A 27,944-nucleotide genomic window follows, 5' to 3' on the forward strand; every position below is an offset into this window, starting at 1 on the left:
AGTTGCACATTTCATACTTTTAGTGACAAATATGTACTTTTGTCTTACCATTATAGTTGTAACATAAACTGTTTTAATCCTGACTGGGTCTTACTTTTCTCTGTTGTGTACAAAGAGAATTTGCGGCATCTGTGTTTGTATCCTGTAGCTTTTGATGCTTTTTTGTGTGAGTAGTCAGAAGAACATGAAATATCAGATACAAACAATGCAAGAAAAGTACAGTAGAAATATTTTATCAATTATATTTCCTGTCCATAGTTAGCTCAATAACTAACTTTGGGTAGTAGAGAAGCATTAATTATCTGTTTTTTTCACACAAGTCTATTTCAGTTTCTTGCTTGTAGTAAGATTCTTACCTTCCATAAATCTCTTTGCTTTGATGACCATGTAAGTTGAAGATTCTGGATAAATGGTTCCTGGATGAAAGCCTTGCAATAGAAGTCTACAGGAAGAGACTTTACTGGCCACAGTCTGAAAGTTTTTATTTATTTCTTTGTAGAGACATAGGTCTATAATGGTAGTGGACTGATGTCTTGAAATAGGAATAGAGAGAACCAGGAATACTGTATCCTGCATCCAATCCATGCTTATTTTGTATTTAATCATCATAATTACTTGTATATCTGCTCTTTCCAGATGGCGGCTGAACATTTCAAGAAAGCTAGTTTCCATGTAGCTAAGAGTGTCCTAAATAGCAAACACATTGTGAAAATGCTAGAAAAGTACCTCAAGGTAAGTAAGCAGGGCATGAGCTCCAGCTTGGCCTTGACTGAGCATTGGACTAGTATTGCTGCATGTGACTTTCACATAAATTGGAGAGAAGGAGAGTTACTGCTTTGTTTTTCTATGCATTGTCTGAGCCTAGAGAAGTGTGTGTGTGTTGAGCAGTATGCCATTTTTTCCCGTCAGAAGTGCTGGATACTCTCACTAGCAGGTGGTTTATAACAAATATCTACCAGCTTTTAGCTAGTGGTGAAAAGCACTCAGATTAAAATCTGACAAATTAACAAAATGGAAAAAAAAGATGTCTTCAAGGTAGCCCTCTGACAAAGATTGTGTAAAATCCTGCGTTGAGGACTGCGCCCAGTGTAAGCACTGCTTGATGGGCAAAGTTATTAGTTACATTCACTGCATTTCTTGCTCACAGTATGGGTAGATAGTCTCTTGAATAAAAGGTAGGCTGTGCATTCATATATCCAAGCAAGTTGGTAGTTGGGACTTCAAAAAAAATTAACCTCAAGTCTATTGTTAGTCCCTATGTTCTTCCTAAAAATCTCTTGTGGGGAGACCATTTCATGATATAGAGCAGGGCCTTGAAAATATTTTGGTTTGGCCCTGTAGATTAAAACCAGAGCTTTAACCTGGTGAGAATTGGAAATAGTGCACAGTCTCCAAAGTAGGGGTTTGCTGAGCTCTTACAGGTAACCATGCCCGCCTGCATGGGAATTTGCAGCACATGGAGACACTCCTGTGTGCCTGTCAAGGGTTTGCTCATGTAGAACATGTGGCCATGGGTAATAGGTATATTCTGCTTCCAAGAGGAAAGACTGCAACCTTCTGACCAGGTGAAGATGAAAAGAAACTCGTTTGGCTGCTACTTTGCCCTGGGAATCCAGGAGCAACCCAAGATTCAACAGGACCCTCTTGTGGAAATCATGACTAATGGGGGAGCAGGTCTTGCATCTGCCATCTCCTTTAAGTGTCCCCCCCTGCCCCTCTGAGTGAGCTTCTGCCAATTAAGAAAGACCTGGTCTCTGCTAGGCAAGCACTAGCAAAACTGAGACTCCGTTCTCTGGGTCCAGAGAAAGAGACTTTGAGCTGAAAACATCAGCCGGTTTTTGGCACTGGTGGCCTATATACTGAGGCTGTCTTCCCCTAGCGGCGCCTCATACACGTTGAACAAGAGGGGTGACAGAATAAACCCTGCGGTAGCTCTCCCAAGAGAGCCCTTGGGGCAGATGAGCAGTTGCCCAGTGCCACCCTCTGGGATCTCTCGGAGGAAAAAATGGAACCACTCAAGCGCAACTCCGTCTACCCCTGCTAGGGTCCGCAGGTGCCTCAGCAACACCTCATGATCAACGGTATCAAAGGCTGCCGACAGGTCTAACAGAATCAGCATGGACACCTGACCTTTGTCCATCAGCAGGAGGAGATCTTCGACCCACCCAGCACAGTCTCCGTACCATACCCAGGTGCAAAACCAAGCTGAAAGGGGTGAAGGAAATCTGAGGATTCCAGGTAATGACAGAGCTGCCCCATCAAAGGTCTTCTCAGCACCTTCCCCAAGAAAGGAAGGTTGGAGGCAGGGTGAGACTGTCATCATCAAGAGTTGATTCTTGAACATGGGCATAACGCTTCCTCCACTAAGGATGCTGGCACTTGGCCCTTCCTGAGGGAGTCTGTGACAGTCTCCAACAATTGGGGGCTCTGAATTCCCCTCCTTTTTTCACTAGCGATAATGGACAAGTCCAAATCGCAGGGTATAGTTTGGAGTTCTCTAAAACTCCAGAATATGGTTAGTTGGCTGTAAATCAGCCAAAGAAGATACTACCTCTTATATTTCACCTGCATGGATCTTCTTTCCTGGAGGCAGCTAGTATGGTCTGGATCTGATCCAGCGGGGTCATAAAATAGAAATACTTAATTGCTGGGTGCAGAAATCCTTGACTAGTATTCAGCTTTGCTCTTGTGGGTGGAGGACCATGGGCACAGATGGAGGAGCAGGACTCTAATCTTCCTGTGCATTGTGAGTATAAGACTTCAGAACCTGTCACTTGCATTTAATCAGTTTATTGCAAGATTTCTGCCTCTGTCACGCTGCCTCCTTTCATAAACGTGTTGCAGGTCAATTTCACATGAAAATGATCTGTGAGAAGGCAATAAAAAGGGCTTAGGCATTGCTGGATGATGGCAAATGACAAGCAAGAATTTTGAAATCCAGCAGCACAGCACAGCACAGATGTGTCAGTCTGCTGAGTTCTAGTGTTTATTTTATTAAAGCAAAGAAACCCCAGCCAAAGCAAAACACCACAGAGCACCATCCACAATGTGTGCAGTAGAAAGCCTTATCCTCTGAATAAAGTTAGCATAATTTGTATATGAGCAGTTCCCAATATAGTCCTCACTGTTTTTGAACACGAAGAGTGCACAACTTAATGAGATTCCCAAAACATGTTAGCACCCATCATTAGCTTGTAGCCATATACCAACACCGGGTCTTTCTAATAATGAAATAGATTAGGGAGAAAGCTAACTACATCTTATCTGCCAAGATAATTGGCAATTTCCTGAAGGCAGCAGAATCTATCACTTTGTTGAGTTCTCAAATAGTAACTTTAAAGCTATTTTATGAGGCCACAGGCATTTAATTCTGGTGAAGATTTCATCCATTGCTGATGCCATGGTGAACTTCCTACAGCAAACTGCATTCCTTTCTTATTCCTGTGAGGTTGCGACTTTGCCAGCATTCAGATAGTGCCATAGGATTAGGGCTCCAGAAGGCATATATGCATAATTGTAGTAAAAATATACTCTCTGTTGCAAGTAGTTTTGAGACAAATGGGGGGTTGCCATTACCTGCTTTGACTTAACTCAGCACCCACACTTCAGTCTTAATGGCAACCTTCTGCATTTTAGGTCTGAGGTTCCTTATAGGAGAAATTAAGAAAATTTGCCACCATGTGATAACATAGTGTGTCCTCCTTTGTCAGGGCGATGACCCATTTACAGATGAAAACGTTGACCAAGATGTTGACGAATCAGAAGCTTTAGAGGGGCCTGAAGGTGAAAGGGCTACAGAAAGTTCTGCAGCAGAGAAAAAAGAACATGCTGGAGATGGGATTGAAGCTGTTGAAGACAGTGAAACTGACAAACCAGGAAGCAATGAGAGAAGCTGCTCCACTGAGACTTTTTCTAAAGATGAATCTGTAGAAGAGCAGCAAGAGGAAGAAAAGAGAACAGAGGCAGCAGGAACAGAAGAACCATTTTTTCCTCCTCAAGGAAGTCTAGAAGAGAGATCGGTAGAAAGCCAAGGGAAGGAGCAACATGTTGAGATGGGAGAGAACTCCACTGAAACATCAGTGGCTGAAAATGATGCCAAGAAGGAAACAGTTGTAGAAAGTGCAGAGCTGCTGCAAGAATGACCATGTGAATGTTTCTGTGAAGGCAATTTGTCCTGCATAGCTGTATAATTTTTTTCCTGTCTTTATGTCAGTGTAGTACATGATTGTGAGGTGCTGGATTGCTGCCAATTTTGTTCTTATTTTGAAGAAAGGGATTCAGTACTATTACAGAAGCAGTCCTGTGCTTTGCGATTTTGTCAAGTGAAAATCATCCAGTGTGTTTCATTTTTAGGTTGGAGAGCTCAGGATGCTCTACATTTCCCAAGAAACACTTGATAGTCTTGCGTTTTAGAATGAACAGCAGTATTTGAAAACAATTTTTGATCATTTAGTTCCTGTTTTAGATTTTCAGTACAAAAGTAGTATAGCTTCATTTGGAAACAAAATCGATCCTCTTGTTAATGAGGGAGTAGCTTAGTAAATCAATGTGTTTATTATTTCCTGTGAAATTATTTGCTCATTCAAGTTCCTTGAGAAAGGACTTGCTGTCATGAGGGCTGTTAACTTCATTTATCCAGATTGCAGTATTGCATGAAAAATAGCACCCCTAACAATATAGGCTTAAAATAATAAATTGATTGTGTGTCACACTTGGACCATCATTTATATTGTGTACTACTACAGATACTCTGGATAGCAAGATGCATCTTGTATATTATACTGGTAAAGAGGCTTAGTTTGAAGGAGCAAAGTTATACTACTGTTGAAACCCTTCCTCCCTTCTCACGCATTTTAGTAAAAATCACAGAAATATCATTCACAGAGGAGATTGCCAAAAACTGCTCTAAGAATACTGAAGCATTACCAAGACCAGCATAATAGGAATTGATTTGTTATGAATGACAATTGTCTTACAAAGTTTTAGGTGGAATGCACACTCTTGCTTTGTCCTCAATAAATTCAAAGTTCTTTGTCTCAGCTTTGAAATAAATTTGTGAAACTCAGAACTAGTATCTACTTGTAATTTAGTTGTCTTTAAATCATTTAAGTATGCAATTATATGATAACTTAGTTGAACAAAAAGAACACTCCGCTATCTGGAGTTTGGGATACATGCTCTTTTCCATCTTTCTCACCCTACAAATGCTAGAATCTTGTGCTATAGAGAAAACATTTGGGGGTAGGGGGAATGACCAGACAGATTGATATTAAAGTTGCTTTATCTTTCCATATTATGTGTGTGTTTTTTACAGGTTGATTTTGTTTTAAATGTGTGGTTTTTTTTAATTCTGGTATTTGACTTTTGCTAAGACTTTTGGGAATGCTGGCCGCATCTAGCTGAGCTCCCACACATGAGAAAGATAATCTCCCCCCCCACCTCAAAAAAATTCCAGACAAAATAAGCTTGCCACAGTAAAGATCAGATTTATGCACCCCCCCCCCCGCCCCCCACTTTCTAGCCTGAAGCCAAGCAACAATAAGTAGGTGATAGGCAGGTCACAACAGGAAAAATGAAGAAAGTAAACTAAGCCTTGCTGCAATGGTAGCAGCAAGAGGGGGCAGGTAATTAGATTTCTCTTCTCCTCATTGTGTACAGTAGGTGGTTGTTTAAATACTATTGAGGATTCCCCCCCCCCCAAAACATCCATATTGAGGCCACAGGGTGTGTAAGCCAATCAAAGGAACCGCCACAATAAAGATAATTCATCTGCACACACCCCACAAGAACTAGGTAGGCAACTTTAGAATCCTGCATTTGCAGGTAAGTTAACAGTCCAGCTGTTGAGTTAGGTTCAAGCCTGTTAGGAGAGAAAAGCAACCCTTGGGGTATTGGCCAAACAGAAGGGAGAAAAGTACATAGTGTACCCCTTCCTGTTTTCTAGCAAGTGACTACCTTGCTCTACGAGAAAGCGCAATCCTGTGTTAGAAAGCAAAACAGGAGACAGCAAAAGTCTTAACAGCCTGTGTGAACAGCCTTTCCTTGTTCACACAGTAAGCCTCTTCATCATCTTCCATGGTAACCTGTAAGCCCAGAACCTGCAGTCACGGCAGCTGAGCTAGACCCTGAATGTTCGAGATCATCAGTATACGTATACTGAGGAAGGCAGCAAAGGACACTTGAGTTTTAAAGAAGCTGAAAATTCTATAGGCAGAGATGGCAGAAACCAGGGCAGCAGTGCAAAAAGATATTGCCAGGGTGGAGGAAGCAGATGTGAGAGTATCCCAACAGCAAAGATCACAGCAAAGCAGTTGCTGATACCTTCTAGAGAAAAAACTTGTTCACCATGGGCTAAAATAGAATTAGAGATGTGCAGTAGCCAGAACCTTTCCATGGGCCTTCTATACTCAAAACAACTTGGAATGGCCTGAACATTATGATCTCCTCCTTGAATGGCCCACTAGAAGTAGCCTCCCACAACGATCATGTTTAAACTGTTCCACAATCAAAGCTGGTAAAGACCATACTAGAAAGGCAAACTTAGTCACAAAATGATAACTCTCCCTTTTCAAGATGTTCTTAAGTAATTGAGCCAAAAACTTTGTACCAGTAAAAGTTCTGGCTAGAGAGAAACACAAGAAACACGACAAGAAATTGCTTTGCATGGGAACGCCAGCACTCATTGAAGTGCACACCTGAACTATCTCATTCTGAGAAGCAGTTGAGTATCTGATTGCACCCACCTGGAACAGCAAGCTTACAAGGATGTTTACACGGCTTGAACACACACTTTATGTCAAGAAGAGTACCACCCCTCTCTTGAAGAAAACTTACTTTATTTCAAACATATTTATGCTCCCTTTTCACCCAGCTTGGGAGCCCCAAGTTGGCAAACAATCAAATTTTCTTTTTAAAAAATTCAAATATAGGGAATGCCAAACAAAGCAGAAAAGTCTCAGCTAGTTTGAAAGTGGGGTGAAGAGGAGGGGGAAAATCTCAAAGAAGTACCCGTTGAATGAAGATGTTGGCTGGATAAATGTAATGCACATTAAACAACCCCCACTCCTTTTTAAAAGATGTATTTTCTGGTTAAAGCTTTATCTATAGCAGTCACATTACCTAATAGTCTGTGCATCCAGTCTAACTGGGGGAAAGGGTCTTGAGAAGCCAAGCTCTATAGAAGTTAAATGGTTTACCTGATAGCTTGTTTCATTCTAGGTGTTTACACATAATTATATAAAGTTTGGAGGGGCTTTATATGTATAAATGAATTGTATCAACAGTATCGGTTCATCCATTTTTCTGAGTCTGATCTCTAATTTTTTAGTGAATTTATCTAAAATCAAGTAGTTCATCTACGGTCTTCCTGTGCAGTCCCACATGGGACTGCGCACGCGCAGGCCTGCCGATACCGGAGATTTTAATAGCTAAACACCACCAGGGGGCGCTCCCGCCTCTCAGCGCGCATGCGCGGCCGCTTTCCCGCCGAAACGGACCTTAAGAGGCGGAGCGCCCCTCACATACCCTCAGTTTCTCTTTCGCCGCCGATCGTTGAGGTTTACAGCTTTCTTCGTTCGCGATGTCTGAGAAGGCCTTGTTTAAGCGTTGCGAGACCTGCAATCGTAAGATGACAAGGTCGGATGGCCATTCCATTTGTTTATATTGCCTTGGGGAAACTCACAACACTCAGGCGTGCAAGCACTGCCGCGCGTTTACCTCTAAGGCCAGGGCGGAACGGACGGATCGTTTGCATGCCTTTCTCTGGCAGCGTGCGATGTCGGTCGAGGACCCTCCACCGAAGTCTTCGTCTGCTCCGTCTGCGTCCTCTCGTCCTCCTGTACCTTCGGGTTCCAAGACTCCTCGTTCTCAGCCGTCTCCGAGTCGCTCGGAGTCGAGGTCCGAGAGGATCCCTTCGGGTCGGAGTTTGTCGGAACCGACCGCTTCGGTTCCGAGACATCTAGCAAGTCGACCTCCTTCGATCTCGTCGGCTGTCTCGGCTTCACCTGCTCGTGGCGCCCATAGAAGTTCGACTCCGTCGGTTCCGAGGTCGACTCCGCCAACTCAGACCACCTCTACGGTTCCGATGACTTCGGATCCTTCTGTGAGATCGAAGGCCGTTCCTGAAAAGATAAAGAAGAAGCATAAGCATTCCAGTAAGCATGATAAGGCAGTGTTGGAAGGCTTACTCACCTCTTCCCCGTCGGTTCCGGTCGACTCCGCTCCCGTCCAAGTGGAGCAGCAGGCAGAGGCGAGTGATCGTCCGCAGTCCAAGACTCCTCCGGACCGGGTGGCTCAGGAGGACGATGTCATTCTCCTCGAGAAGCCTCTTACCCCTTCCGGTCGGGCTCGATCGGCCTCGTACGAATCGGACTCTATTCAGTCGGCTCGGAGTCGACGGAGTCGGTCTGCCCGTCGCTCTAGCTGTCGGACCCCACGGTCCTATCGGAGCCGATCCAGGGAGAGTCGACGTCGAGATGATCCTGTCCCTCGTTACTTTAGTAGGGAGAGTTCATACTACTCGGACCGGCATTATAGAGGTGCTTCGTTGTCTCCCTCATTTCGAGTCGGTTCCGATGTTGGCTATGACCCGTCCCGCCTCCCGTCGGATCGGGTCTCTCCACGACCCCGGGCCCGTTACAGTGTTTCTCCTCTGTCGGAGTCACCTGAAAAGGAGATTGGGCCATCTGATGAGGCCTCGCCCACTGATGATTTTCGGGCCTACAACGAGTTGCTCCAAAGAATGGCGAAAGTCCTGGACCTTGAAGTGACTTCCACTGAATCTAAATTTACTGATAAGATATTGCAACATATCTATTCGGGTTCTACTCCCTCGATTGCCTTTCCCCTTATTGAGGGGTTTGCTGATCTATGGAAGAAGCTGCAGTCTCGACCTGCGTCTGCTACCGCCACTAATCGAAAAGTGGAGAGCTTGTACAGAACCAAGGACGATGCTCATCCGTTCCTGGCCGTTCACCCTCCTCCATCCTCACTTGTCACCGAGGAGATGCAAGCTCGGCCTCGCCAGGGCTCGCTATCGGCTCCAACTGACAAGGATAGTAGAAAGATCGATGCCTTGGGTAGGAAGTTGTATACTTCGGCTACGTTTGGCATCAAAGTGGCGAATTATGCCGCAATGATGGCGGCTTATCAGCTGTTTTTATGGAAGAAGGTGGCGTCTTTTCTTCCTAAGCTTCCCGAAGATCAGCGCACTCTGCTTCGGGTCATTCAGGAGGAGGCTGTTCGTCTATCCAGACACCAAATTAATGTTGGGAGAAGTATGGCTGACACTGCGTCTCGATCACTTCTCTCCTCGGTGGTACTGCGCAGGTACGCATGGCTTCGCACGACCGCCCTGCCAGTTGAGACAAGGAACAGGGTTGAGGACCTGCCGTTCGAGGGCACCACTCTGTTTTCAGAGAAAACTGACGAGTTCCTCTCTAAGAAGAGGACTGACCGTTTGACAGCCCGCTCGTATGGGGTTCTACACCAGCCGTCGCAGCAGCCTTCTCGCCCATACTATCGCTCCTTCCAGCGTGGCAGACAACACCGCTATCAGCCCTATCAAGGGTATGCTTACCAGCAGCGCAGGAGCTACCAGAGCCCGCAATCTGCCTTTCCCAGACGAAGGCAGGGCCAACGTCCCAAGCCTGGTTCCCAACAGCATCAGGCCAAGGACCAGGACCAATTGCATAAGCAATTCTGACAATCACAGGGACCTGACCCCACATTTGGGGACAGGCTTAATGCTTTTTTGGATGCCTGGTGTTCAATTTGTTCCGATGTTTGGGTTTTGTCTATTATCCAGTTTGGTTATAAAGTTGAATTTCTTGGTTTACCTTACCTACGTCTCCCTGTGTTTTCTTCTGACCCCCCTCGTTCAGAGATCCTGGGGGAGCTCTCAGCCCTATTGCAGAAAGGGGCTATAGAGGAGATTCCGGTTGCTTCAGCTGGTTTGGGGTTCTATTCCAACCTGTTTTTAGTGGAGAAGAAGGATGGTGGGCTTCGGCCTATCCTGGATCTTAGGGGTTTGAATAAATTTATACGAGTTCGTAAATTCAAAATGGTTACTTTACAGATGGTTTTGACCTTGTTGCCCCAACAGTCGTGGTTTGCAGTCCTGGATCTGAAGGATGCGTATTTTCATATTTCAATTTTCCCTGAACACAGGAAGTTTTTACGTTTTGTCTATGGGCAACGTGTCTTTCAATACAATGTTTTACCCTTTGGGTTGGCCACTGCACCTAGGGTGTTCACCAAGTGTGTGGCAGTAGTGGTGGCTCATTTACGCCTCCAGGGCTGCCAGATCTTTCCTTATCTGGATGACTGGCTCTTGGTTGGTGATTCTGCTGACTCTGTGTCCAATCAGGTGTATCTCACCTTAAATTTATGTTTACGCCTGGGTCTTTTTGTTAATCAGAAGAAGTCCAAGTTGACCCCGGTGCGCTCCATCCAATTTATTGGAGTGGTTTTGGATGGTGTTCGGGATGCAGGCTTCTTGCCTTCAGAGCGTGCTGCAAAAATTAAGAGGCTTATTTCGACCCTTCAGAGGTGTCGTTTCCAATCTGTTCGCTTTATCCAGACCCTTTTGGGTTGCATGGCTTCTACTACGGCTGTGGTTCCGCTGGCCAGGTTATTCATGCGACCCTTCCAGTTGTGGTTCAATTCAGTATTCTCACCGGCCCGTGATTCTCAAAATAGGAGACTTTCCGTCCCTAGGGGGGTGCTGTCCTCCCTGGAGTGGTGGCTGGATGATGCTAATTTATTTAAAGGGATGGAGTTTGGTTTTCACCAAACTCATCTGTCAGTTACTTCCGATGCTTCCCTTTTCGGTTGGGGGGCTCACTGTGCTGGCCTTTATGCCCATGGGTTATGGTCTGAATCTGAACGTGAGGAACATATTAATGTTCTTGAGTTACGGGCAATTTTATATGCATTGATCTCCTTTACAGATGTCGTGCGGAACAAGTCCGTTCAGGTCCTGACCGACAACACGACGGCGATGTTTTACATCAACAAGCAAGGTGGCACGGCGTCTGTGGCTCTCTGCACAGAGGCGATGAGACTCTGGAAGTGGGCCATAGATCATGCTGTCTGGCTGCATGCAGTTCACATCCCGGGGGTGCAGAATTCCATGGCGGACCACCTGAGCAGGCTCCACAGGGAAAACTACGAGTGGTCCCTCCAGGACAAGTATCTCGCCCCTATCTTCTCGGAATGGGGGACTCCGGAGTTGGACCTGTTTGCGACTGTGGAAAATCGCAAGGTCCTAGCTTATTGTTCCAGAGGAGGAGTAGGCCCAGAATCAAGTGGGGACGCGTTTCAGTTAAGTTGGTCAGGTCCCCTGTGCTATGCCTTCCCTCCGTTCCCGCTTCTGGCACGGGTCCTCAGCAAGATCCAGAGGGACAGAGCGTCCGTCATCCTGGTGACCCCGTATTGGCCGAGGCAACCATGGTTTCACTCCCTTCTGAGTCTACAGACTCAATCGATCCGTCTCCCGGTGGTTCCCGATCTCCTGACCTGCGGGGGGGTTCTTCACCACGACATCAGGAGACTCAAACTCACAGTGTGGTTGATCAGGCCGGGGCTGCCTTCTCCGAGGCTGTGACTAATGTTCTCTTAAATGCTAGACGTTTGTCTACCAGGCAGTCTTATGCCCTTAAGTGGGACAAATTTTCTGTGTGGTGTAGTCGCAGGGGTTTGGATCCTTTTGAGTCCACCCTTTCTGAGATTTTGGACTTTTTGTGGGAGGTAAAACAGGAGGGTTTGGCCAACTCCTCAGTCAAGGTTTATCTGGCAGCCATCTCTGCTTTTCACCCTCCAGTGGATAGAAAGTCTGTTTTTTCCCACTATTCTGCCAAATTATTTTTGAGGGGATTGAATAATTTGTTTCCCCCTGTGCGGGCTTTGGTCCCTCAGTGGTCGTTGCCCCTGGTTCTGACTCGTTTGATGTCTAAGCCGTTTGAACCCTTGGCTTCCTGTCCACTTCGTTTTTTGTCCATGAAAGTGGCCTTTTTGGTTGCGGCTACTTCAGCCAGGAGGGTTGGGGAGCTAGCAGCGTTATCTTGCGAGCCCCCTTATTTGAAATTTCACCCTGAGAAGGTCGTTCTTCGTACAAAGGTTGAGTTTTTACCTAAAGTAGTATCCCGTTTTCATTTATCTCAGGAATTGGTTCTGCCGGTTTTCTTTCCGACTCCGGCTTCTGAGGCAGAGGCGGCCCTTCATTCTTTGGATGTTCGCAGGGCCATTTTATTTTATTTAGATAGGGTAAAACCATTTAGGATTGACTCTAATTTGTTTATTTGTTTTGCTGGACCGAAGAAGGGTAACCGGGCTTCGGCTCAGACTATCTCTAGATGGGTGGTCCAGGCTATACTGACCTGTTATTCTGCTGCTAACTTACCTTGTCCTTTGCAAGTGCATGCCCACTCCACCAGGTCCCAGGCGTCGTCAGCGGCTCTCTTCAGAGGTGTTCCACTCCAGGACATCTGCAGGGCGGCGACGTGGGCCTCGGCGGATACCTTTGTGAAGCATTATGCGCTGGACATCCTAGATAGAAAGGAGACAGCGGTGGGCACAGCAGTTCTGCACTCCATCTTTGAGTGATGCTTTGGCGTCACCTCCACCCAGGTATTTAGCTTTGGAATCTTCCCATGTGGGACTGCACAGGAAGACCGTAGATGAAAAACAGGTTTTACTTACCATAACTGTTGTTCATCTAGGTCTTCCGTGCAGGCACACATGCCCTCCCTCCTTCCCCGCTAACTCTCTTGGTACTTACCTTGCAGGGGGCGGCGAAAGAGGAACTGAGGGTATGTGAGGGGCGCTCCGCCTCTTAAGGTCCGTTTCGGCGGGAAAGCGGCCGCGCATGCGCGCTGAGAGGCGGGAGCGCCCCCTGGTGGTGTTTAGCTATTAAAATCTCCGGTATCGGCAGGCCTGCGCGTGCGCAGTCCCATGTGTGCCTGCACGGAAGACCTAGATGAACAACAGTTATGGTAAGTAAAACCTGTTTTTCTCCCATGTTCACTTTAATCTTTAAACTTACTGAAACATCACTTCATCCGTGCTTTATTTTGCCTTTAACCATTTTAAATGTGAGAGTTATTTATTTTGCTGCTTCACATCTTTCCCATACAAACTAGAATAACACCAGTTCCCCAGTAATTGTTCCAGCTACAAGATGGCATAAGATGATGACTATGGAATCTATTGCTCTACCGTGCTCATTCTGATGAACTGAAAGAACCAGAACAGCTCTCTATTTGAGCTTAATTTTGCTTAAAAATATGCTAACGATCAGTGGAGAGTGCCATCAAGCAAAGCAACCAAAGCTCCACCACATTCACTGGGGTGGCACTAGAACCTCTCCCCTCCAGATTTTAAAAAAAAATCTTTTGAGGGGCTTTTCCTCTCCTATTGGACAGGGTAGGCCTTATAGAAGAGGTGTCAAGTATGTTCTGGTTTGCTATTAATTCTTACCCCTTTTTGAATGTTGTAATAAGAAGTTCCATGTAATTCAATGGGGCTTACTCCTAGGAAAGTGTCCTTAGGCTTGCAGCCTCAGTCAATCAAAAACATTACCTACATCAGATGAGGGCAGTAGGCATGTAACAGGAGCAACATCAACCTAATGTAACAAGTAGTAATCTCTACATAGAAGTGGCCAGTTGGTACCAAGAGGGTGACATAGCCTTAGACAAGAATCACAAATACCCTGATTCAACATAAAACTATATTCATTCAGCCTGTGTTATGACATCCCATAAAATTAAAATCATACCTTGGAATGTTTTTAAAGTTTTTTTTAATTTACAAAGTAATTTTTTCCTGTATACCTGGGAAATCCCTTGAGTAGGTAAAGGCCTTCACATTATCTGTGGGTAGCCTACATTTGTGGCTTTTGCCACTCACGTGGGTGCCATCTAGCTTTCTATAAGATACAGTGATATGTAAGAATTGAGAACATTCCTTTAGTGGTATAGCTTGGTGTCCTAGGAAACAGTCTTTCTGACAAAGATCTACAGAATGGTGGGGGGAGGGGGCTATATTTGAATGAAAAACACAAGTCTTTACAGAGGTGATGTCTGAAAAAATTCATGTTTAATTTGAAGTGGACTAAAGGCATTACAGTTTGAACAGTATGGGCTATGGATCAAGGCTTCTATTACTAGACTGGGAGCAAACGTGGAACACTCCTATCTCATCCTCAGTGAAGCTACTTTTCATAATTACCTCTCCCAACCACTTGTTAAATGTGTTATTTACCTAAATAAATACAGACAAGTTTGGGGGGAGTTGTGAATTTCCTGCATTGTGCAGTGGGTTGGACTAGATGACCCTAGAGATCCCTTCCAACTCTATGATTCTATGATTCTAAGTTCCTGCCACAAACTAACCTAACTTTTATATACACACTCTTGGCAAGCGTGGGACAATTTTCACTAAATACAATAGCAGAATTTGACACTGTTGGTGCTATATATTTCCTGAACTGAAAGAGCTGAAGTCAGCTCTTTTTCCCCTCATTGCTTTCCCTGTGTGTGATGGGCAACTGTAAGTTCTTTTGACATTTTAAAGTAATTCGTAACTAGATAGTCCAGACAAACCTGATTTTGTCAGATCTTGGAATCTAAGCAGGGTCAGCTGTGATGGATGACCCAAAGACCAGGGTTACAGAGGCAGGCAATGGCAAACCATCTCTGTTAGTATCTTGCCTTGAAACCCCCAGCAGAGGTTACCATAATCCAGCTGTGTCTTGATGGCACCTACCAGCAGCAAGTGTGGAGCAAGAACATTTGTTTATTAATAGGTTCCCCCTACTGGTGAAAATAATGTGCGTCTTACTCTGTTGTGATAGGGTCCAATTGCTTCTTAGGCATTTTGTATGGTATCTTGTGAATCTGTTATGAGTAGTTTTCTTTCACTATATGGAGGAGATATAGGGGAGAGGGGTAAGAGTGAAAATCTGGACAACAGACTCTATGTAGAGCCTTCAGGGATATGGACATATTTTCTATCAGGGAAGCTAGTGAGTCACAGGTCACACGCAAACATGAACACAAACTTGGTGATCGACTTGGTGATTGTGCAGTTGAGTTCTTCAGTTTACAAAGAAATTCAGTAAGATTATGACAAACACATTACTTACTGTTTAAAGACAATGGGTTAGAAACTTGAAGTGCAGAGCTTCAGTTTTGCCTAGAAGTCATGCTACTTCTCCTTGTATGAGGACTTGCTGCAGTTATTTAAGGTTTGTGCACATTGAATTACTGATTTATTATTCTTTTATGGGTTCTAGGATGGACTTCTGGAATAGAAAACTGGCTCTGGGTCTCAGCTGTGCTTCAGTCCCAATGAAAAGGTGCATAAAGCTCTGTACTCTGTCACAGTAAAATCGAGTCAATTTTACAGTGCATAATTAATACAGAGGGTGTTGTGAAGTAAACTCAGCTGCACTAATCAAAGGTACAGGGCAAATTGTAGAAGACTGACACAAGGAAGAGCTATGAAAGATAAATCAACTGGTTGCTCAAATAAGAAATTCTCTCAGAAATTGTACAGGCTTTGTGGGTAGTGCCAACAGCATTAGGTTGCTCAGGTATTGTTGGCATGATACTTCCCTCCTTTGCCACATTAAAAAAGTGACCTTAATCAAGTTATGTTGTAATTGTGAACATTACAAACACCAAATATTTGCAGAAACATCACACCGCAGTCTTCTGGAAAGTAGCCCAGGTGCAGTATCTGTGAATAAAAACGGGATTAGAAGAACAGGGAGCAGCGTGTTTACCTCTGGAGAGGGCTGGGCTCAGAAGCAGAGTTGTAGCATCCCGCTACTACAGCTAGGACCTGTATTTCGTTTTGTTTCCCGGCGCCCCCACCCCCTTAAAAGAGAAAGCCAGCGGAAGGAAGTTTTCATGGCCTCACGGGAGTCGAATGAGCCGAGGCGCCTGAGGGCATGGAGGCTTTCTGTAGGGGTCATTCTGTAGGTCCACGGAGAGAAGACTCCTTCTCCCGGCCTTCCTTCCCATGAAAAATGAAGGCAGGCCGATTGCCGAGCGTAGAAGGCAAGAAGCCCCGGGGAGCTGACAGCGGCACTCTCGCTTCCCTGGCAGGGAGAGGCGGAGAAAGTGCCTCCCGCCTCTCTGCCCTTGCCCGCCTTGGCCCGGTCCTGAAGCGGCAGCATCACGCGTGCCTTTTGCAAGGGCTAGACCCGGGTGTCGCAGGTCTGCTTGAAGGCGGCAGCTGCTGTGGAAAGCGAAGCGCGGCGAGGCACCCGGCCCTGCGCAGTGATTAGCTCTGATTAGCTGCGCATCGGCGGCGCGCTTGGCGCTCAGCAGGCATTAACTATGGATTGGGGTTGTAGCCGAAACGCACCCGTACGCTTCATCGTCAGGGGTGGGGTGTGGGATCTGAATTCCAGCCACGGCAAGAATTCGACTACTCAGGGTTCTGACAAGCACAGGAGTCGGGGGCACCTTAACACTGAGCTCACCTTAAACTTTTGGGAGCCACGGCCGGCTTCGTTAGATAAATCAATTGGTTGTTCAAATAAGAAATTCCCTCAGAAATTGTACAGGCTTTGTGAGTAGAGCCTCAGGGCAACCCTGAGTGGGTTAGGGTTGCCAGCTCCCAAGTTGGGAAATTCCTGGAGATTTGGGGGGGGGGACCTGGAGAAAGTGGGGTTTGGGGAGGGGAAAGGACCTTGGCATGGCATAATTCCATGGAGTCCACCCCCCAAAGTAGCCATTTTCTCCAGGTGAACTGATCTCTGTGGCCTGGAGACCAGTTGTAATTCCGGGAGCTCTCCAGCCACTACCTGGAGGCTGGCAACCCTAACTCAGAAACATGTTGGGGGATCATCCTTAGGACTGCACTTTAATAATAATATTCTATTTATACACCTCCGTTCAGGATGACTGACCCAAGGTCACCCAGCTGGCTTTAAGTGGAGGAGTGAGGAATCAAATCCGGTTCTCCAGATTAGAGTCCCTGCTCTTAACCGCTACACTAAACGGGCTCTCAGTGTGTGTTTGCTTTGTCACATTTTTGGAGACTTTTTAAAAGGCGGGATAATGTCTTTGGTTTATACAGCAGATTTTGAAACTCGTGGTAGCAGCTCAGTGTATGAGCGTTCGGGAGTCCAGGCTCCCTTCTTCAGATACAGGGAGAAATTGAGATCCCTGAGCCTTTATATCCCAGTCCGGAGGTGGGACGGGAGGCAGGATGTAAAGGATCTCCACTTCTATGTGTCTCTGAAGAACGGAGCTCTAACTCTTGAAAGCTTATACCCTGGAAATGTAATTCGTCTTTAAGTTGCTGCTGCACACCAGCACGACTACCCACCTGAAAGTATCTTTGGTGTATGATTGCAGGAGCGCCTGCGTGCCCTCAAGAGCAAACAAGCAGCACCGAAGGAAGCAGAAATCCCGGCCTTCCGCTCCTGAAGCTGCCCGAGCTCGGCTCACTCCCCGCAGCGCGCTCTCTCATTCGCGACCCCGAAAAACAATCCGCTCCAGTTTCTTACTTAAGGGGGCGTGGCTGCGAGGTGTGAGAACCTTGCTTTCCCAGCCATGTTTTACGCGAGGCGGGGTTTGTTACGTGATGACGTAACGCGTTGCGCGGTGAGGTCAGCGCAGCGCCGCCGTTGCTGGTCCCGCTGCCCGTCGCTCTGTCTACCCTGGTCGGTTTGGTGTGGTCCCCACCCCTCCCTGCGGAGTGCGGTGCTTTCTCTTCACGTGGGGCTTTGTAGGATTTGGCCTGGTAGGAGGCTGGCGATACCACGGCCTGCTCCGGCTCATCGTTTGGCGTCAGGTAAGAGCAGGGCCGGGCCGGGAGAGGCTGCGGGGGTTGGTATTCTCCTTATTCAGTTACGCGGTCCTGCCGGCGTAACCCGCATTGCGTAATATGACCGTTGCGTCAGGCGGATTACGCATTTTGCGCGGAGGCCTATTGCGCAAAGGTCTTACGCCAACCTTCTAAATTTGCGTTGTCTATTGAAGGGAATCTCTTGTTCTCCCGCGCCTGGTGAACGGGTTTATCTTTCTCCTTTTAGCGTTACGCACATTTCGCGGTTAAGTTCTACGCCGGTTTATTGCGTAGGATGTGGCTCGTTCTTTTGCACAGCTACGCGGATTGCGGTAGGCGGTGTGCAAGGCTTATGGTGGCTGCGGAGTTTGCGTACGAGAGTCTTCGCCGATCCCTGTAGGGTACGTGATTGTCGTAAGCGTGCCTGTGCCCTCCGCGCGCACCGCTAAGAGCGGTCGAGGCCGTGGGCGCCCACCCCGCCGTGCCTTTCTCGCGCCTCGGGACCGGAATCGTGAGGGGAACGCGGGCACTTGGAAGGCGCTCTCGGGCTCTGCGTAAAGGGGTCCGGGTCCGGTGTGCGCGGGTTGCGCAGTGAGCGAGCCTGGGCGGGGCGGCCGCCGATCGTACTTCCTGCCGCCGCCATTTTGTTATCGAGCAGGAGGGGGAAGCGGCGGTGGGAGCAGCCGCGGCTCCGGTGTGGAGGGCGGGCGTCAGTCGGGGGGCGAGTGGCCGATAGACTGACGCCCCGAAGTGACACGCAGGGCGGCTCCGCCTCTCCGCGCCGTGCCCTGCCCCGCCGGCGAGCCCCGTAGGCCTAGCCCGACCGCTAGTCGTGCCTTAGCGCCGCCTCCACCTGGTGTTCCAGGAGCAGGTCTGTGTGCGCCTTGGCTCTTGGTGAAGCCCGCGAGTGGAGGCCTGGCCCGGTGGCGTCTTCGCTTCGGCTCTGGCCCTTGCAGGCTTCCACCGGTTCTTGTGTTTGTAGCCCGACACGAAAGGCTGACGGGAGCGAGCCAAACGACCTCCCCCGGATCCTTGTGTTAGGCCTGCCTGCCAAGGCCGAAGTCAGTGGGTGCATAAAAAGCAGCGACCCGTTTGCTGTTGGCCAAATCCTGAGCATTGCCTGGAGTTGTCCCCTTAGGCTGAACATCTTGAACTCTAAAGATGTCTCGTACCATAATATCTTGCCATTTGTCCCCCTTAAATGCCAAATATGTTTTCTACAGCTCTCTCAACCACTGGCTTTCCCATCCTTAGCCTGCAGTTTTCAAATCACTTAGGAGGCCTGAAGACGTTCCTATGCGTGAGGGAGACCTAAATATGAATAGGGATTATAGTTCAAGTGTCTTTAGAAGTGGGTTCAACTAAAAACAGTGTGCCTGAATAAGTGTTTAAGGGCAGCATTTCCAGGATGTGTGATGTTAAACAGAAGCTGATATTCTTGCTTACCTGAGTACTGATACTTTCTTCCACTGCTTCCTAGAACTAGAAAAAATCTTGAAATGGTTTCACTGAAGATGATTTATGTGAGCTGTAGCACAGGGGAATATGGAGTGTGTTTGGTGATGGCATTCCTGGAAGTAAATTGTAATCACCTAATTTAACAAGTCAATAGACAATGCTAGTAGCTGTATAAATCAAGATTTAATAGACATAATATGAAGTGATGCTATGTTTATAGTATGCATAAATATAGTGTTTGCTGTGTTACAACAAAACTAGTGAAACTGTCCGTGTTTCACTTTTATCATGTTGCCTGGGGCAGATGTTAAAACATGCAATTTATGCAGTTGCTTAAGTGTTAAGAAAATGAAACTTGAAAATTCTGTACAGTCTATTAAAAACTAGTCTGGATATAAAGTGCAACCAGTTATGAAGGCTAATGGTTTTAATCTGTTAGTCTTGCATCCATGTTGTGCAATTTTTATAACAAGTCATATGCTTTCCTGATTTATAATAAGTAGGGGATTTTGTTTTGAGGAGGTATCTGATACTCTGCTGCTAGTTGGAGCTGGATAAGAGCAGCTTGTGCCCTGGAACTCTGTGGATGCCCTCCAGTCAGCAGCTGCCACAAATTCCACTTTGAAGGAAGTTGAGTTCAGATGTGTTCTTGAAAAAAGCATCTGTTTCTGTATAGGGCTTCCCAGCTGGTGTGCAATACTTTCTAGCTTTTCCTTTCAGCCCCTGTCCCTGGCAGGGTTTGTTGTATTAGAAGGGATGTATTAATGTTAACGGGGAAATCAAATTGGTGAGTCACTGGTGCTAGTGGCAAGTGCCAAGCCTTGCGCAGCATTAGAGTGGAATTGATTGTAGTGGTACCACTTGCTGTGAAAAAATTCTTGCTCCCTAGATCACATAATGGAAGAAGGAAGCATTGTTCCTGCTTCCATGAACAATGCTATTCCATATTTAATGTCTGGATAGACCAATGTCTTTCTTTAATAGACGTTTGAAACAGTTTTATCTAGACTTTCATGATACGTGTGAGTACTAAGGAGGAACATCTTAAAGCAGTGATTCTTAAACTTTCAGAAGTGGGGTCCACTTGCAAACATTATTTTGGGATCCAAGTGCAAACTCTGTGCTACTTCTGCCCTCTCTAGTATAAAATACAAAGATCTCATATTTTTGTTTTTAGTACTTTTACATATGCTATTATTGAGCAGTTTTGCTTATTATGTGTAGAGGCAAACCCAGATTTGCCATATGGCCTCCCAGAGCCACCTACTTTTGCTCACTATATTCTTTCTCCTTCCTCCTGACCTTATGACCTGTCTAGAAGAAAGCTGACACTTGCTTTTGGGTCTTGACCCACAGTTTGAAAAACACCATTTTATGGACACAAGCCTGGTATCTTAACATGTAATTTTCCATGTTTACTTCAGATTTGTACAAATTGTGGTATTGTTTTAGCCTTCATTGTAGTTCAACTAAAGTCTGCTCACTGAGTGACATTTCCCTATATAACTATAGAGGGGAAAGTGTGCTGTTCATGAAAACAGAATGATTTACATTGTATACATTTGTTTAGAATTGCTGCAAGTTGTGGTATCTAAACTCCTACATGTAGCAAAGTACTCTTGTGACTTTATGACAGTGTTTTACCACACTCCTAATGTAGGAAAATTTTTGTGTGAAATCAAACTGATAAAACTAGTAAGTCTTGCCATCAAATATGCAATGTTTTTCAGATCTGTAATTTCGCCTTCTACAGCTACTCTTCACTCTTTATTTTATTTTGACTACCTAACATTGACCACTGATATTCATGAGGTTTTTATTTGGCATGCTAGTCTCCTGCAAGAGACAGGAAGTTACATAGTTCATGGTGGTATGGCTTTCTTTATTGTAGAGATGTTGCCATTAAATCTGTAAGGTCACTGATTAACAGTTCCTAGAACATCTTGCAGTTTTTTGTTGATTAAGGGGAAAAACAGGTTCATTTTTTCACATGCATATAGCTTCTAATGCTGTACTCTGTTCAGTGTAAAGATGGCAGCAGATCTTTCCTTACCAGTTGTGCTTTTTACTACAGAAGCATGTGCAGCCAGATCTTTAGGAATTTTAAAAACCATAGGCCTACAGAAATGTTTTATAATACTAAGTAAAATCTGTCTTTATTTCCTACCAATAACAACTATGCAAATGTTTGCAAAAACTTGATGTTAAATTATTTAGATCTTGGTCTCATTCCATTTATCAGATTCCGTGCTCGCTGAAGGTATTGCTTTTATTCAGAGTTTTGTCTCTAGGTGGATTTTCCTAACAGGAAACCAGTATTTCATAGTAGTTAGAATATCCATCTAGGAACTGGAAGACCCTAGTTCAAATCCCTACTCTGTCATGGAAAGCTTGAGCCAGTCACATACTCTCAGCTTAACCGACCTAATGGCTTTTGTGAGGAAAACAGTGTAAGATACTTTGGACCTCCATTGGGGAGAATTGTAGGGTGTTAATTTTATTTTTATTTAAATAAATTAATAGTCTGTCTCTCTTAGTGATACAGAGGTATTCTAGGCATATTTTTACAGTGTCCTCTCCATTTTCTTCCTCTTCCTACATCAATGGAGCATTCTTACTCTTATTAGTATTATTTCAACTTCTAAGGCATTGGGGGGTAGGGACTAGACAAGGGACCTGGGATTTTTCCAGGCCAGACTTATAGATAAGTCAAGAAATGTCTTCATCAGTATGGTGAGAAATAAGTTAAGTACATCTATCCAGTAGGCATCTGGTAAAACATACAGATTATCATTCCTCAGTGACTGTCTAGTTCTCTTGTACATTCTGGGATGAAGAGAATGGCATCTATTAGTACATGTACAGTTCTAATAGATGCACCAGCTACAGCATTTCTCCAAGGCAGTTCTATCAGATATATAGCTAATGTGCTTAAAATGTGCTCATATAAGCAGTGTGAAATGGCAGGGGTGCTGTGATTTTGCATGGCTCTCAAATTAGACTGATCAAGTGAGATAACAGCTTATAAGCACTGTTTCCTCCACTCTTTTCCAGTCAGCGACTGGAGGTATGTTTGGAAGAAATACTTAATGTTTCCTTATTTTGCAGGTCTGCAGTTCCTTAACAATGTAGCCTACCTGTTCTTCACTACTAGCTTTGTGACGCAGTCGGTGGGGTCTGGAGTGAGCATCTTTAAGCTATCACTTCAGGAAAGATTGATCAAGCTGATTCATTGAGGGTTGAAAGTAATTCTTGTGGGGTAGCCTTGTTAATCTGTTCTAGTGTAACAATTCATAAGTCCAGTGGCACTCATTCCAGTATGAGCTTTTGTGAGTCAGCTCAGCTTCTTAGATACAAGGAAAAGAAAGAACCATTTTGTTCGTTTTTACAGGAAAATTACAGAATGGTAGAGGGATAGAAGAAATTCAGGAGAGGGGTCTGGTACAATAAATCGGGAGATCTGTGTGGCAAGTCCCCATGTAGACGATCTCACATAATTTGTTATAGCAGGCCTATCTCTGCTCAAGGATGGGACGGTTTCAGATTTGTGATATAGGATCATATTTATTTTTGTAATTTTCTGACATTTATACAAGGACTATATGGAACTTTATTGATTACAATATATAGTAGCTATAAATCACAGTAGTTGTTTGTCTGCTTGTCTTTTGGTTTTTTTACACTGATCTCAGTTTGTTTTTCTGAAGCATGACTGACACTTGAGAGACATGGAACATAAATGAAAATGTATGCATTGCTGGATAAATGTTGAATTGGGTGTGGAAACGAGTTGGTAGCTGGATAGGCCATCAAATACCAGTTTCAACTTACTTTTCAATTTTCTTTGCCCCACTGTTCTGTTACTTGCCCCGTTTTCTGTCAGCTACCTCATTTACATCCTTCCTTGGGGTTTATGGTGCTGTTTCTTTTTTCGTTTATTTTGTTGTAATCTCTCTTCTTGACATGTCAGTTAAGTAAAATAATAGGACTATGTTACAGGCATATAATGAAATGGTGAGGATAAGATATTTTTGTTTCCCCCAAACCATTAAAGACTCCTTGCTTTCCAGTTCCTACAGGAAGTGCGTCCAGAGAGAATGTACGTTAGTGATTGTCCAAGTATATATGTAATGATTTGCCGTTTATTTTTAAACCGTTTGTGTTGGACCTTCAATTCATCACCTCTTTACATTACCTTAAACTTATAGTTCAGGAGGGCTCTGGTCAAAGCCAACACTTTTTATTTCCACTGACCCAGAGCTTCAGGTGTTCTCTACTTTCCCTAGGCTTTTACCTCAAGAACACTCCTTTTTGTGTTTGTGACCTTTATATTGCTGTTTCCCCAACTCCCTTAAAAGGTTTTTACTGCCACCAAAGGCTTTTGCCTTAGACCTTCTTGGTTTAACTAGTAATATAGGAAGGCTTGTTATAGACAGTAGTTTGATTGAACAGTCAGTGCATGAGGGTGGATGTGAGGTTTTCTTAAACAAAAGTAGGATTTATTTATAAGTGTGATGGTTGCAAAGTTTTGATAAGTGTATTAGTTTCAGACTAGTTCTTATTCTTGGTAGTTTCACACATAATTATCTCTTAAAGGTATATTCTCAGACTCAGTCACACAAACTAACTTTCCACACAGGTCTTCACTAACTGAATAAACTCTCATCCACACAGATGTAGATGCATCCAGGCCTTTCCATGCAGTTTGCCTGATTTAGCCAGAATCCTTTCTCTGAGATGCCCACTGACTGACTGAAAGCCTCTTCTGTCAGGTCTCTGACTAAAACTGCTTCAAGGATCAATTACAGAAGGCATTGGACACATAATACTAGAGTCCTCCATTTTTTACTTGTTTCTCTGAGTTTGACTTTTATTTTTTTTTAATTTTTAAATTTTATATTGTTTTTATATTTATATTTTTATATTTATTCCAGTAAATCCACCTGAGTCGATTCATCACAGCGTGAAACCAAAAATGTTTATAGCCAATCTCTTTTATGTTCATTTTAAGCTCTCTTTGATAGCACTTTGATACTGACGCTATTCTTTTATGTACTTTATAGATTCATTTAGGTTGTTATTGTGCTATTTATGTATCGCAATAAACATTTTTGATCTTTGGACTAAAACTGCTGTTCACACACCCCTCCCCCGCCCTGAAAGTACAGCTACTGTCCAGTCTGAACAGATTCCATTAACCTATCCAGCAGCTCTCCTTTTTTCCTCAGAGGCCTGCATTTAAACCCACAGTAGCAAATATTTAAAACCCCACATTAAAACGCAGCAATAAAATCCAAATTATTTAAACGCGAAATATTACAATATAGGTTCTTTTTGTTTTCAGGTTTGTTTTAGGCTTAGCTTGGCACTCTTCGCTTTTTTTCTTAGTTTGAAGGCAGGATGAGCTGGTTACCAAGCAACTATACTACTAAGTTAAAAGGAATGCAAACTGCATTCAGATAAGTTTGAGGTAAGGCAGGGAATTGGGGGGTAGTAGTTCTTATCACAAAAGCTCTGAAGAGTTGCTGCTCAGGGTGCCTTGCCATGTTTCTTCACTTAAGCAGTTCCTGGCAGAGGAACTTTTGGGGGGACTTTCTCTTGGATGGTCAGTCATTCCTCAGATAACAGTATGTTGTTCTTCTCAAGTTTGCAGCAAGATCTGTCCTGCACTAGTTACATGATGTAACAACAGCAACAACAACAAAAACATTTTATTTATATACTGCCCTTCAGGAAGACTTAATACCCACTCAGAGCCCTTTACAAAGTATGTCATTATTATCCCCACAACAAAACAACCTGTGAGGTGGGTGAGGCTGAAAGAGCTAGAAGCTGTGACTGACCCAAGGTCACCCAGCTGGCTTAAAATGGAGGAGTGGGGAATCAAACCTGGTTCTCCAGATTAGAGTCCCACACTCTTAACCACTACACCAAACTGGCTTTCTTTAGTTGAACCAGGCAGATTTGCTTGCAGACATGAGAATTAATAGCAACAATAAAGACCAGGATTATTCTCCTCTTTTTGCTCTCTTCTTACTATCCTATGGTTTCTGCCTCCATTGGGATTTTTGTATTGTGACTTACCTGAGTTTTATTTATGTTCTGTCATCTTCAAAAGAGAAACTCAGATGGGTCACATACAAAATTGGTAAAACTGGGACGGAAAAATGTACCATACCATTTCTCCTTCCATCAGGGAGAAGAAGTCAGCAAGCTGGGGGAAGGAGTTTTGTTCTCTCTCCTTTTCTTGTGAAGAATCTGTTTTGTTAATCCTTTCCCCCTTTAATTAGTTTTTAGTTCAGTCTTCAGCTGTTTGTATTTCATGAAACCTGTGGTGGTGGTAAAAAGTTTCGGTTTTAGATTTCCAATTATCTAGCTGCTCCTATCTCAATGTTACTTTATGCAGGCTTTCCTTACATCACTTTTCTTTCTGCATATTGCTGTTCAAAGGAAATGGTAATCTTCAGTATTCTAAACTTCAAGTCAGCTGTTTGCACATGTTGCATAGTATGGCATATCTGAGAAAAGAGTAGAAAAAACATTCCCATTTCCTATACACCAAGAAATGATGTATTCCCAGGAGGGTATATTTTCAGGGTAGCAAAAAAGTTGAGAAACCTCCCACTTCCTTGTTTATAAAGGCATATGACACTGGCAAACATGGGTGGGATAGAGAGCATTCAGGGTCTTTATCACTTCTTTTCATTCATTGACCAGGGGCCTTCCTGGTTGTCTCTTGCTGCATCTGATAGCATAGACTTCCTTCACTGGATCATGGACAGGATGCTGAAAGGGTCTGTAAAAAATTTTGGATATAAAATTTCCAAAAATTTTGAAGCCATGTTAAAAACACAGGTTTCAGGGGGTGGGGGAGGGAAATTTGAAATGCATGCAGTACTTTTCTGTCACACCTAAACTACTTCTATTCATTGAACAATAAAACACATCATTTATAACTTAACTTATACAATGGTACTATTTGGCATATTTATGGAATTTACAGGTATAAATATCTAAATTTTTAATAAGAAAAATTGCAAGTATACCCAATACTTGAAAAAAGTTGCAAACAGCTGCATTCTATGCTACCTTAGCACATCTATCTTTAATTTTTTGCCATCTGAAAGCTAGGAAAAAATAAAAGGTAGAAAACAAATTCTGTAGTAAATGAAGGTTCATTTAGACAGAAACTCAATCACAATTGGTGAGACTGTCATATTTGGATATTGTACCACACTTTTATAATATTGAAATCTGAACTTTAGTAATAATTTATCATTAAACACTGTAGCATATAGATCATGGCAAAAATTATTTACATTAAAAAAAAACACCTTGAAAATATTGTGTATGTCTACAGTATATGAGATTTTGTCAGTGTTCCCAACATTCCCCAATTTTTCCATTGGAAAAATTGAAAAAAATCCAGACTTTTCATGCTGTGCATTCTGAGTATGAATGTCCATTTACTCATTCTAAAAGAATATTTCATGTGAAGTGTTTTAGTGCTTTCACAATTTTTCCCAAAGCCTTGGGGGGAGGGGCAGGCAAATTCTATTCCCTGCATCCCCCGCCCACAGTCTCTATGCAGGAGATGGATTGGGCTTGAAGAACATGCTTTGTTTAGCGTGTATCCCCTGACCCCAGTCTCTTCTCTTCATGTAGTCCTCAACTTGAAGGGAAGCAAGCAGCAAGATACTTGTTTCTTTTCACTGTAGTGTTCAGCTCATCTGGCTGAGGGCTAGAGAGCTCTGAGTTTGAGAGGGGATCTTCAAACTATTATTTCCCTGGATGCTTGGAAGACCTTTTGGCATGCAGGAATTCCTTCCTGTTCTCTTCCAGGGCCAGCTTGTGCATCCTCCCAACCCACTAGAAGGAAAACTTAGATACAGAATGCATATACACATTTGGCTGATGTAGTACTACTCAGTGTTTTTTCCAAAGCAAAAGCCTTATCTGCTGCAGCTAGGGGTGTGCGCTTCAGGTTTCTGATTCGAGTAAATTATCCAAATCGGGGCCAGCATGCTGAAGTGAGGGGGGAAAGCTCCCCCCCAACCTCCCCCCCCCGGGGCAACCCCTCCCCCCCCAGCTACTTACCTGGCGTGGAGGGTCTTTGACAGCTGGGCAGTGGGCCGCCGCGGCAGCACAAGGCTGCAACGGCCTGGAGCCAGCCGGTTCGGCTCCTCTGCTGCTGCGCCGCCACACCGCTGCCTGAGCCTATGGGGCAGTGGGGAAGGTCAGAGCTGCCACCACTGCCGACTCCCCTTTGAGAAGGTTTTAAAAAGAATAGCTTGGTCTTGAATGAATAACTATCACTTTTTTGCCTTCCAGGTGTGCATGGTCCCAACTTGGATTGGGCTCATGGCGTATGGGGATTTAAGCCTTCTTACCTATGGCATTTTTCTGACCTGAAATCACCCCAGGGAGCCACTATTTGTCCAACTTTATAAAACAGCATAACTCCCTAGTGCTCTCTCATACATACAAACAAAACTAAACTTGCCAGCGTTGCTCCTACAGCTTCTTGCCATTCAGGGAATCAAAGAGTGCATTACTATATAAGATAAAAGAAAACATACTATAAAAATAAGCAACACTGTCAACCACTGTAGGTTTCCCTTTTCCTTGTAATGGCTGGTGCCAGCAATGTATCATGACCGTGCATTTTCTCCTGCCATTCA

The 27,944-nt window shown here is 44.4% G+C and overlaps 2 protein-coding genes across 5 annotated transcripts in view; both read left to right on the forward strand.

The window, feature by feature from the left end:
- LOC129327407 (A-kinase anchor protein 8-like) overlaps positions 1–5,293 on the forward strand; it is a 33,653-nt gene extending 28,360 nt beyond the window's left edge. Inside the window, exons 12-14 of one of the 2 annotated variants that reach the window (XR_008596818.1) lie at positions 637–732; positions 2,045–2,238; positions 3,711–3,889. Coding sequence is in view for 1 of the 2 variants with exons in the window: in XM_054976037.1 (XP_054832012.1) it covers positions 637–732; positions 3,711–4,142 (528 nt within the window). In the remaining variant the exon portion in view is untranslated. Of the gene's footprint in view, positions 1–636; positions 733–2,044; positions 2,239–3,710 lie in introns of both variants that reach the window. The other variant, XM_054976037.1, reaches the window with a different exon arrangement.
- Positions 5,294–17,639: 12,346 nt separating this feature from the next.
- The window catches only part of LOC129327285 (bromodomain-containing protein 4-like), a 111,151-nt gene continuing 100,846 nt past the window's right edge, over positions 17,640–27,944 (forward strand). For 2 of the 3 annotated variants that reach the window (XM_054975791.1, XM_054975795.1), the window contains exon 1: positions 17,640–17,811. The gene's annotated coding sequence lies outside the window, so the exon portion shown is untranslated. Of the gene's footprint in view, positions 17,812–18,487; positions 18,677–27,944 lie in introns of those variants that run through there. The other variant, XM_054975792.1, reaches the window with a different exon arrangement.

This window comes from Eublepharis macularius, chromosome 4 (assembly GCF_028583425.1).
Source record: "Eublepharis macularius isolate TG4126 chromosome 4, MPM_Emac_v1.0, whole genome shotgun sequence".
Lineage (NCBI taxonomy): Eukaryota > Metazoa > Chordata > Lepidosauria > Squamata > Eublepharidae > Eublepharis > Eublepharis macularius.